The 12,510-nt window shown below is 37.0% G+C and overlaps 2 protein-coding genes across 4 annotated transcripts in view; one reads left to right on the forward strand and one right to left on the reverse strand.

Annotated features, from left to right (window-relative positions):
* LOC115215866 (transmembrane protein 68) overlaps nucleotides 1-2,206 on the reverse strand; it is a 69,355-nt gene extending 67,149 nt beyond the window's left edge. Inside the window, exon 1 of one of the 2 annotated variants that reach the window (XM_036505834.1) lies at nucleotides 1,463-2,206. The gene's annotated coding sequence lies outside the window, so the exon portion shown is untranslated. The remainder of the gene's footprint in view (nucleotides 1-1,462) is intronic. The other variant, XM_029785211.2, reaches the window with a different exon arrangement.
* LOC115215731 (cerebral cavernous malformations protein 2 homolog) overlaps nucleotides 1-12,510 on the forward strand; it is a 64,627-nt gene that overhangs the window by 18,737 nt on the left and 33,380 nt on the right. The window contains exon 1 of one of the 2 annotated variants that reach the window (XM_029785023.2): nucleotides 11,560-11,753. The exons of the other annotated variant lie outside the window; for it this stretch is intronic. Within the exon in view, the coding sequence (XP_029640883.1) occupies nucleotides 11,727-11,753 (27 nt within the window). The 5' untranslated portion in view covers nucleotides 11,560-11,726. Of the gene's footprint in view, nucleotides 1-11,559; nucleotides 11,754-12,510 lie in introns of those variants that run through there. 2 annotated transcript variants of the gene reach the window in all.

The following is a 12,510-nucleotide window of genomic DNA, read 5'->3' on the forward strand; positions in this document are numbered from 1 at the left end:
TTCATCTCTCTAAGTTCTGAGACTATTGTCATTAGTTACAGCTTTTGAACTGGTTAGTCGGTCAGTCCTTGGTTCATCATATTTCTGACTAATGACAATGGAACATCAATGATTCAGTAGGCTTGGTTGCAAGACTATCAGATTTCCACCAATTTGTATTTATACATGACAAGCTACTACAGAGTTTTACAAAGTGCAAGTCAACCCGAATCTATGGGAAAAGATACTTGCCTAAGGCCTGACGGTGGGAAATAACTCAGAACCGGGTGATTCTGAAGCAAACTTGATATCAGAATATTTTAGCGGGGCATGAGAATAATTGAATAAATATGGGTGCAGCCATGCCCCCTATCTATACCCATTAAAAACAATTGTGACCTTCTACATATTTTAGAAACCATCGTTTTTTGATTATATGTATACGGAGATTTAAAGGGGATAATCTTTGGATGAAAATATGAGCGTACTAGCAGTATCGCCCGCGTTGCTCAGGTTTGTAAGGGACATAACTAAAAGCATTTTTAGAGAGTTATACCAAAAAATAGCAAAAAATGGAAAAAAATGATGGTAAATTTTTTTTGCGTCCCCTAGACGTCTGTGTTTGGGTTCTGATTCTCGACCCCATGTCGAATTTATCGATTTTTTTCAGAACTGGAGGAACTTTTCAAAATTTTCGCTGCGTTAGTTTTGAATTATGACATTGGGCTATGGGTTGTCAAGTTTCATCAGAATCGGTTGAAAGCCTGGTCAGAGTGAGGGTACGAGAAACAACACACAGAAAACGCACAGACAAACTGCCGTTTATATAGAGATAGATAGATAACTGAGACGAGCGACTTGCTTGTCATCTAGACAGGAGGGAGGGTGGGCAGTGTTTATAGTGTATACACAGAGAGACAGACAGACAGACTGACAAAGAGAAATAGAGAGTGTTAATGGTGATTTAATCGTAGACCGTTCGGTAGCATTTTGTTACTGTAGAGACTCTGGACAGGACAGATTGAACACCTAATTCACAAACGTTCCAGTAGGACCACCCGGGATTCTCTTCCTTTTTTTAAAAAAACATTGTATATCTCAGATTATGTAATCTAACGGGTTCGCTTTTGTTTTAAAAAACGATGCTAAGGGAAATTTGGCAGCTGTTTCAAGCGACCACGTAGAACTTCCCAGAGTTGACTCGTGAAGTTATGAATGTGAGACGAGCGAAAGATTCCAGTTCATCCAAGTACACTGGCAGACATACAACTGTGTAGAAGGGAATAGTGACAGTTCAAAAGCAGAGTTATAAATTAGAATACATTTAAATAGACAGGTAGATTTCTTAAATCATAACAACTTCAGTGTCCCTATTCGTTTAGGTTTGGTATCAAAAACTTACGAATCATTAAACATGATGAAGAACAAACAAAAGAAGAGAAAAAAGAAAGAAAGAAAGAAAAGAAAACGATAATTTACTTACTGGAGTAGAACAAGGGAACGTAAAATATTTAGATATCGAATCAAGATGTGGTCGGTACACATAAACACATATACATAAATACATATATATATATATATATAGCAAATCAAAAGAACATCGCTGTTTTCCAAACTCTTTTTACAACTTGCAGTTTTTTGTTTTCTCTTTCCTTCTTAACATAGAACGCTCGCTCTATTTATTCCTCCGTCCTCTTTTCCTTGTTTCTCTGTTCCATTTCTTTTACTCTCTTCATATCCAGTTACTGTTTTTGTTTTGTTTTGTTTTGTGTTGTTTAATATTATTTTCACTATCCCTTATGTTTATGCATTAGTGCACCACTTTCGTTTGATAACTTAGATGTTCCGTCTATTCAACCTCCGTATATATAAATATATATGTATGTGAGTGGCATATATATACATATATATATATATATATATATATATATATATATACACACACACACACGCACGCACTAAGGTAGGGAGTGAGGGTGCGATGTGGTGTTACTTATTAGTATTTGTTTATGATGATCGCAATGAAAACAGTGGCAAATGTACTGACGATGCAGTGGGTGGTTATAAGAATCCTTAAATTCGACAGGTAACAAGAGTAGTAATGTAAATCTCTATTATGCTCCACAGACTGCTGTGTACATCTACTAACTTCGGTAATACGGGGAATCAGGCATGACTATGAAGTATAAATATATATATAGTAACATTAAGGCTATTGAGAGTTACTTCCCCTGCTCATATAAACATTACTGCTAGCGCCACCTCTTTGCTAAACTGACAAAAGTTTTTTTTGCAATTACGTTTAGTAATCGAAAAGAGAACGTGTGTAGATGCCAACGTCACAGCTGGCTAGCTTGATAGGGAGTGGTCTGAGGTAATTACTCACCAAGCTGTCAGCTTTCTAGGTGTTTTCTGACTGTGACCAACCGCTACTGCGCTGAGTCCATGATTGTTTGGTACGAAGTTTGTCTCCCAACCATATGGTTTCCGATTCAGTCGCAATGCGTGGCACTTTGTGCAAGTGTCTTCTGCTACAGCCCCAAACCGAGCAAAGCCCTATTAATTGACGTCGTAGACAGAAACTGAAAGAAGTTCGTCGCGTGTGTGTGTGTGTATGTGTGTGCCGTTTGTAGAAAAACATAAATCTAGAGAAGAAGCACACTCTAAGATGTAGAGCAGCTAATATTATAACGAGGGAAGCCGGTTTATGGGGTTACTCTGGTTTTCCCGTCCATAAGGGGTTTGGTCAGACCCCAAACTTGTTGGCCAAAGACCTCTTCAAAATATTTTGAAAAGTTCTTAGGCCAACAGGTTTGGGGTCTGACGATACGCCGTAAGACCAAACTCCTTATGAATGGGAATCCCCATAAACCGGCCTCCCTCGTTATAATATATATAAATATATATATATATATATATATATATATATTTATTTTATAAAAGGAGCTTCTACAGTACTAGAACTGTTTCATTCAGATGAAATCTTCAGGAAGCCAGCTTCCTGAAGATTTCATCTGAATGAAACAGTTCTAGTACTGTAGAAGCTCCTTCTATAAAATAAATTACTTTACTCTGCAATGTATTGAGTACCTTATTTACTGTGGTTTACCCCGACTCAACCCGGGACCTACATATATATATATATATATATATATATATATATATATATATATATATATTCGTTTGTAAAAAAACATAAATCCGAAAGAAGAAGCACACTCTAAGATGAGGTCTTCGGCCAACAATTTTGGGGATCTGACGATACGCCATAAAGCTAAACCCTTTATGGACGTGAAACCTAAGGTATTCCCATAAACCGGCCTTTCCTATTTTTAGTATATATATAAATATATCGTCTTTAAAATACATAAATCCGAAAGAAGAGGCACACTCTAAGGTGTAGAGCAGTATACATCAAAAATGGAGAAGGCCGATTTATAGGATTACCTTAGGTTTCCCATCCCTAAAGGGTTTTGTTCTATGGAGTATCGTCAGAGCCCTAAACCTGTTGGCCCTAGACCTCTTAAAAATATCTTCGTTGGAAGGCGTGGATATATTGTTAGTGGAGTAGCCGAGGTCACATAGTTCCAAATTTATGAAAGATACGTTGTTTCTGTAAATATGTATAAGCGCAGCCTACTGATCAGCTATTTAACATATTTTTAAGAGGTCTTGGGTCTACAGGTTTTGGGATGAGCCTTTTATAGACGGGAAACCTAAGGTAATCCCATAAACTGGCCATCCCCATTTTTAATATGTATATGTGTGTGTAAAAAAAAATAAAATCCACAAATACACACACACATACATGCATACATACATATGTACGTATGTATTATATATATATTGATATACAAAATCGAACGCGCACACACAAGTCATGCGTGCCGTCAGCTCGTGGGTCGGCCGCGACCCTTTGGCCTAAGAGAAGCCTAATGGCCGCAGCCGACCCACGAGCTGACGATACGCATGCCTTGTGTATGTGTTTTCGATTGTGCTTATAAGCCTCGAGCTGCTTCTAATTCATATTTGAATGTGCGTGTGTACGTGTGTTCTCCCCCATCACTTGGCAACTGGTGTTATCGTGTTTATATCCCCGTAACTCAACGGTTCGGTAAATGGAACCGACAGAATAAGATCTAAAAAATACAAGTAAGTACTGAAGGTCGATTTGTGCGAGTAAATTCTGAAGGCGATACCCCAGCATGGCCGCAATCCAATGACTGAAACAAGTAAAAGAACAAAAGAATTAAACTGAAATGCGCAAGCCATCCCAGCAGTTAAAAGATGCAAAGTACGGAGGTTAATTGGAAAGTATTCAAATATAGACGTGGATTTTCATACGTTATTTTTAGTAGATTTTGCAACACGCCATCACAATCTGGGAAACTTAATCTTCACAGAAATAACTGAAGGAGAAACTATATTTTCTCATAAAAATATAGCTTCTATCGTTTCCATTGCATTATTTTCACAAAACTTAATTACCGTGATCCTAACAAACTAAGGCTTCTGTTCCTACATTTGGGTCTCACGTATTAGATATTAGACATTTAATAATGTATGGGTGACCTTTTTCAAGAAGCGGACTCCATGAGATATGGCTTATTGCAAGGCGGGCCGCACTACTAAAATAAATTTCCGTAAGTGCGCCATTCAGAGAATCCTACTGGCCGCTGTTTGCCCATGATTGCTGTAAGGGGTTACAAGAAATTTACTCGGAGCCATTCAACACGCCAGACACCTGTCTATACTATTTCAGAAAACCGAGGCAAACGTTATCGCCCCAGTTTTCTCTATCACCATCGCTAATGGCCCCTTATATTATTATCAACAACAGATCCTTCTTCTATTGTGCCGCCCTTTATTTCATTTTCTGGTAACGGTTCAGTTTTATTGATTTCTCTCTTTTGTATTCAGATTTCTAATAAAATATTTTGCCTGTGTTTCAGTGAAGAAAATAATCAAGATTTTGGTCGAGTTGTTAAAATAATTGTGGAGGCGCAATGGCCCAGTGGCTAGGGCAGCGGACACTAGCGATCGGAGGATCGCGGTTTCGATTCCTAGACCGGGCTTTGTGTGTGTTTATTGAGCGAAAGCACCTAAAACCTCTACGAAGCTCCAGCAGGGTGTGGTGGTGACCCCTGTTGTATTTTTTCGCCACAACTTGCTCTCACTATCTCTTCCTGTTTCTTGAGTAACGCTGCGATGGACTGGTGTCCCGTCCAGCTGGGGGAGGGGCATACGCCACAGAAACCGGCAAACCTGGCCCATGAGCCTGGCTAGGCTTGAAAAAGGCGACGTTTATCGTTTAAAATAATTAACTTTTGCAATGTTCAGGTTTGTCGTTGCTGTTTAACCCAAGGTCATATCTAATCCAGTAGTCCCACGATGAAAGATGCTCTGATTTTTTTTGATTTTTTTTACATTTTTATTTCATTTAATTTTATTTTTATACATCAAGTCTATTAATCTGGAATTGGAAATAGAAGTTGACAAGAGATCCTCATACAAAAACATTAAGAAATGTTTGATTTTAAATATAAACTAGCAGTATCGCCCGGCGTTGCTCGTGTTTGTAAGGGAAATAACTATATAAGCATTTTTAGAGAGTTATAGCCAAAAAATAGCAAAAAAATGCATTAAAAATGGGAAAAAAATGATGGTAAATTTTTTTTAAATCGTTGACTCATCGTAGACATTTTTAGAGAGTTACTTCCCTTATATAATAGCGAAAAATGCATTAAAATGGAAAAAAATGATGGTAATTTTTTTTAAATCATAGACGCGCGCTAATACCCAGAAGGGCTCGATATGAATCATGACTATAAGATGCCCGGTTTTGGTTAAACTGCACCGCAAAATGTGGGAGTAGTTAGGAATCTAAATCGTAGGAGACAGACACACAACCTTACTTTTATATATAAAGATCTTTTAAAACGCGATGCTGAGTATCGAAGTTTCAAACGCATTTATTTGAAAGTTGTTAAAATTAGAAACCACGTCGATAAAAAAAAAATTTTAATATGCAAGATAAAAGAAATTTGAAATAACCTACATATTGGCGACCTAGTTTAAGAAAACCGGTTGATAAGGTTATAGATTAGAAAACTGAAGTGTAGAAAATATCAAAATACAAGGATGGTACTTAATGTATCGTCAGATATTTATTTAAGGTATAAGATACATTTACAGCTTAATCCCAAAATATCTTAATCTCTTGGAAAAACATACATACATACATACATACATACATACATACATAAACACATACATACATACATACACACACACACACATACATACATACATGCATGCATGCATACATACATACATACATACATACATACATACATACATACATACATACATACATACATACATACATACATACATACATACATACATACATACATACAATAAAAATGAAAGTACAAGAAATAATTCGGAGTGGTATGTGTATGAACAGATAAGCTTATACAAATATATCAAACACTATACAGCATAAATTGTTGAGTTACTAAAATAATTACCGCTTCTAGAGGATGTGTTACATGCCAAATGGCAAATGAGAACAACTTTATTTGAGAAGGGGGAAATAATGTCAAGAATCAAGTGACATGCTACTAAGAAAAATGACAGGCTTATTTATTGTTTGGAGGGATCTTTTCGGTTTGAACGGCAGTTTTTTCTAGCGGTGTCATATGAAATTGTTACCCATAATTATGATCCTAGTATCGATCTATTGCATTTCAATCTGTTTTAGGGTTAGGGTTGGAGGGGTATCTTTTTTTTTCTTCACAAATGTAAATAAACCCAATCTGTTTCTTAAACGAGGGACATAGTCATACGGCACAGAATGTTTTTTTTACCTCAATGGACGTCATTGATTGGTTGAAATTGCAGAAATTGAAGAAAATAACAACAAATATCTTACAAACTATAGAATTTTGTCAATAAAGCCAAGAGAAAAAGATGTTTTATAAACACATTCTACCAGTATACGAAGTTTAGAATTTTTTAGTTACCTAGAAATTATGTAAAAACTGCCGTTCAAACCGAAAAGATCCGTTTGGAGATAAGAGGACAGTGAGGGACATGTGTTTCGATCTTAATAGGCACCATCAGTACTCTGAATTATTTCTCTTGGCTCACTTTTGATAACTCTATGTTTCGCTAGCCATAAACGTGTTCAACTCTTTTTGTATGGTTATAGGAAATTTTGTCGTAAATATTTTTCCGTAGCAAAATTCGTTGCAAGAAATTTCGTTTTAAATTACCTCCTCACGGTTTTTTTTTTAACACTATTTGGCCCTGAATAAAAACTTGGGATCTTTTCGGTTTGAACGGCGGTTTTTTAAAAATAATTTCCACGTAACTAAACACTTTTACATTTCGTATACTGGTAGAATGTGATTATAAAACATCTTTTTCTCTTGGTTTTATTGGGGAAATTCTATAGTTTGTAAGATATTTGTTGTTGTTTTTTTACTTCAATTTCTGCAATTTCAACCAATCAATGACATCTATTGAGGTGAAAAACATTCGGTGCCGTATGAATATGTCCTTAGTTTAAGAAACAGATTGGGTTTATTTACATTTCTGAAGAAAAAAAGATACCCTTCCTCCCACCCCTAACCCTAACCCTAAAACAGATTGAAATGCAATAGATCGATACTAGGATCATAATTATGGGTGACAATTTCATATGACACCGCTAGAAAAAACTGCCGTTCAAACCGAAAAGATCCAAAACTTGTATATTTAATGCTTTTATAAAACGTTTTATCGTTTTTTCTTTTCTTTATTAAAAGAAGTCTTGGTATAATTGTCTATATATGCATGTCCATTTCGGGACATGCTTTTGTATATGTGTTTCTCTCTTGGTTGAGATGGTCAGGTGGTCAAAACAGTTACCATGCTGATGATGTTTATTCAGAGAGGAACAGGTGTGCACGACTGTCCTCTTATCTTCAGACACACTTGTTCTTTTCCTTAATGGCATGTCAATTTTGAAGAATCCTTGAGTTTTAAGATTATCTCCCCTTCGCTGTTCTCGATTGCCATCTGGTTATCAAACATCGTCAAGGCAGAAATAATTTTAATCAATCAAAAGTTTATATTTTATAATTAATACACACGCACACACACACACACACACACACACACACACACACACACACACACACACACGTACACACATATATACATACATAATGTTTAGTAAATTGATGTGTGGGTTAGTGGCTGTGCAGTCGTTACTCCCTTCTCTCTCTCTATAGCCATATGCTGTCTAAGACAGAGAGAAAGGGAAAGAGAAAGAGAGAGAGGGAGACAAAGAGAGCGAAGCAACCTAGCCAATAGAGTAGTAAGCAGTGCTGTGGAGTCGGAGTCGTGGAGTCGAGTTATGGAGTTGGAGTCGTGGAGTCGGAGTCGCGAAGTTACAGTCGGAAGCAATTAACAGGTAGCTGGAATCGGTAACATAGATGACAATCACTAATTACAGAGAGGAGTCGGAGTCGAAGTTTTTTGTTTCAACTCCACAGCCCTGATAATGAGTTTGAATGAAATTCTGCACAGGAAAGGTCTAGACATGGCAAAACAGAGTGGCAGCAACACGACTAAAAGGAAAGTAAATAATAAAAATCTTCGAGGTTTAAGTGAACTGAGAAAATGGCAGGAAAGAAAACCCATCTGCTCTCCGAATAAGAAACCCTAAATAAATTCTTATATTGTATCGATGGAATATTTTCAGTCCTGGCAGGCACTCTCCCTGGTAATGACAAAATGTAACAAATCGAGGCTGTAAACTGATTGGTGATATGAAGAGCACTCAGCCGTTAAAACCAAGCAAAAATCTTGATAGTCACATATGACATTAAAAAAAACTAGTTGCTGCACTCCACCGATACTCCTAATGCCCAGTATTAAGTAGGGACAGATGTGGGTTGTCTGGGTTTCAACACAACGGATGAGATTGGAACTAGGGACAGATGTGGGTTGTTAGGGTTTCAACACAACTGATTAGATTGGAACTAGGGACAGATGTGGGTTGTCAGGGTTTCAACACAACGGATGAGATTGGAACTAGGGACAAATGTGGGTTGTCTGGGTTTCAACACAACTGATTAGATTGGAAGAGATACAGTTTAGAATTGTGCCGTGTTGGCGAATCAAGGCGGTTCTATTTATAGTAAGACAGCTACATGAGTTCTCAGATAAAAGTAAACCACAATACCGAAACATTCATCAACCAAAAGAAAACCTTTGGCAGGTCACCACACTCTGTAGTCAGGTGATCAATTTAAAAAAAAAAAACCCAGAAAATCTTGAATGGCTTGTGGAAGCCTTGCGAGCCATATACAGAGATGCAGCCAGAAGAGGCTCTCTTGTTTATTATAGTTATCTAGACCATAATAATAAAGGTTAGGAGCAGATATTCGTAGCAACACCTGTATTCTGAGTACCTGGTTCCCACAAGAAATTTCAAGCGTGTAAAAGAGCTTAGAATTGAGAATATTCAAAATAAACCTAGTAATGATAAACATTCTATTTTGAGAGGATCAGACTGTCAATAAAGCACATGCACTGGTTATGTTTCATTTCAATCTATTATTAATCAATTAGATAATCGATCAATTGATTAATCAAGTCAACCAAAGTCCTTTCATTACAGTCCGTGACCTTATCAATGATTGTGTTTCTCAAGCATTCTTTCTCATCAGCACAAACAGTAAATATACAATAAGTGCTGAAGAAAAACAGGTTCTTAAGGAACATATAGTCTTGAGTAAGATCACAGACTGTCACGAAGGGACTTTGACAGATAAAACGATTAACCAATTGTTCAATCGATTATATACTTATTCCACTGGTAATGAAATGAGCATTCACCATAATTGACATACTGGAAATTGTAATTGATATCAATAATTAAATTGTGTGATGCACTGCAACATTGTGAATCGTTTAATTATGTAATCCATACCCTCGAAAACGTATCTCTGCAAAATGTCATTAAAAAATATGCGGTTTTAAAGAGAATCATAAAGAAATAGACTCTAGTGAAGGGAAAAAGTGATTCGAAAATTTTGTTTAAATGGTATTAACATAATCGTTATCTTCGCCCTCAAAATCATATCTCTGCAATTTTTTAATTAAGAAATATGCATTTTCCAGAAAGTTGTAAAAAAACTAAGCTTGGGCGGTGTTAGGATACCAAACGATAAGTATGCCAAAATTTGGAACCTCGTGGAGCTTTTAGGTGTTTTCGCTCAATAAACACTCACAACGCCCGGTCTGGGAATCGAAACCGCGATCCTACGACCGCGAGTCCGCTGCCCTAACCACTGGGCCATTGCGCCTCTACCACCGCTAGACTAAACTAGCGGTGACCTGCCTATGGGCAGGTCCTGTGCATGTGAAACTTTCCTATAGGAACTGGAATGTTCTGCACTCTACCCTACCACCGTTAAGCACATTACTGCAACTTCGGCTACAATGACTAGATTTAGGATGAATTCTGGAGTGGTTTCCGTTGCCTTCTCCAGAACTAATGGAATTTGAACTCGGAATAGAGAGGGCCGGAAGATTTGCAGTTAAGTATCTCTGCGCACCAAAGATTCTGCCATTCTTCCACTTGCAGGACAACGTGAAATAGTCTTTTTTTTTTTTTTTTTTTTCAAGACTACAACGGCTGCCTGGTGAAGGAACTCACGAGCTAGCAATCGTGAATGCAACACCCCTAACCACTAGGCCACGCGCCTTCACCATAGAGGGACTCCATTAACTAATATTGTAGCATTTCCACTTGATTACATTTACAAAATATATATCGTGGCGATCTTTCGTCTCTAGTAGACCTTTCCGTCGATTTCCGTAAAAATTTTTTTTTTCTACATATGGGCTTGCGGGAACTTTTGAAGTAATATACATACATATACACATACACCGAGTAAAAAATTTCAGTTATCTCTTTCTTTCACACATTACTCTGTCTCTTCACACACACTAACAGAAGCACTTCACTTACACAACATACTGTCTGTCTCCCACACCCCATCAAACACACACACACACATGTACATCAATGCTTCCCATGCACGGTAACTTCAAAAGAACTTCCCTCGTCATACAATCGCTTTCTCTTCGTCTCTTTCGCTCTCATTACTTCAAAAGTTCCCGCAAGCCCATATGTAAAAAAAAAAAAAATTTTACGGAAATCGACGGAAAGGTCTACTAGAGACGAAAGATTGCCTATATCGTATTTGATGGCATATAAGAGACACATCTTTACAAAAAAATGTGTAAAAACAAAAACCTCAACCCTAGCCCTATATCAGAATTTGGGCCTCCCATAAATTTGAATGCTCGAAAAACTTCTCTTGAATACGTGCCGCTGAAATTCGTGTGCATTTGATATGTCTGAGGGTCTTTTGTGGCATCAAATACGGTATACAGATGAATGAATGAATTAATCAATGTATTTAGCTGTGACGCATTTGTCAACAACCTGTGTGTGAAGCAGTGTGTTCCTTAAGTCAGTAACTTCCGTCAATAGCTAAGCGAAGGGGAAGTAACTCGCAATTGTTTTACAACTTCGTTGAAAGTTAGTGAAAGTTTGGAAGTTGTTTTCGTTTGGAAGCGTTAAATAATCTGTGACGGCCAAGTTGGAGGAATTGTGCTGCAGTAGTAGTTGTATAGCAGAGTTTGATGATATCATTCCAAATTATGGCCTATATTATCTGATGGAAGAAGAAAATAACGATAAAACGGTACATATTTCCTTATATAAACTTGTGAATTCGCAAACTTTCCCATTCACCTCTCTCTCTCTCTTTCTCGCTTTCTTTCTCTTTTCCTTTTTTTTTTTAATATTTGTGGATTTTTAACCTCACTTTACTTTTGGTGAAGTATACCCATTGTTAAAGACATTTTCAGCCTTCATCACTTTAAAACAACATTATCTAATGTAAGCTAACTCTTTTAAGATGGTAGGGCGTGATTTGGTAGAGATTTAGCTGCCATTTCTAGCAGTTGGATCGATCACAGAACTCCTTTCATTTCCCCGTTGTTGTGTGTTATGTGTTGTTTATTTTTATTGTGCATGTAAAATAGAGTTGTAAACTTTATGTCTAGCCCGTCGGAAAAAGAAAAAAAAAACGAAAAAAAAAAGCCAACTTTTCAGCTATCAATTAACTGATCGTGTAGGCTTATAATCCAAGACCTTCCAGCCTTGACCTACCAGGCTTTTATTCAGACCGCGAACATCTAGGATTACGTTATCCAATATTTAGTTCGTTTTAAAGAAGTTCGTTTTAAAGAGGGAGAGGTGTAGATTTGGTTGCTATTTCTAGCTTGTTATGTAGGATATAATGTTTGTAGACCAGGTAGATTTCATCCAACAGATTAAAAGTTTTGCTGTCCATGGTCATCCTGTTAAAACTACATTATACTAATGTTTAGGCCTTTAGTTGTTGTCATGTATGTTATTACCATTGTTGTTATTGTTCTAGTTTTCTACTTATTGTT

This window comes from Octopus sinensis, linkage group LG9 (assembly GCF_006345805.1).
Source record: "Octopus sinensis linkage group LG9, ASM634580v1, whole genome shotgun sequence".
NCBI lineage: Eukaryota > Metazoa > Mollusca > Cephalopoda > Octopoda > Octopodidae > Octopus > Octopus sinensis.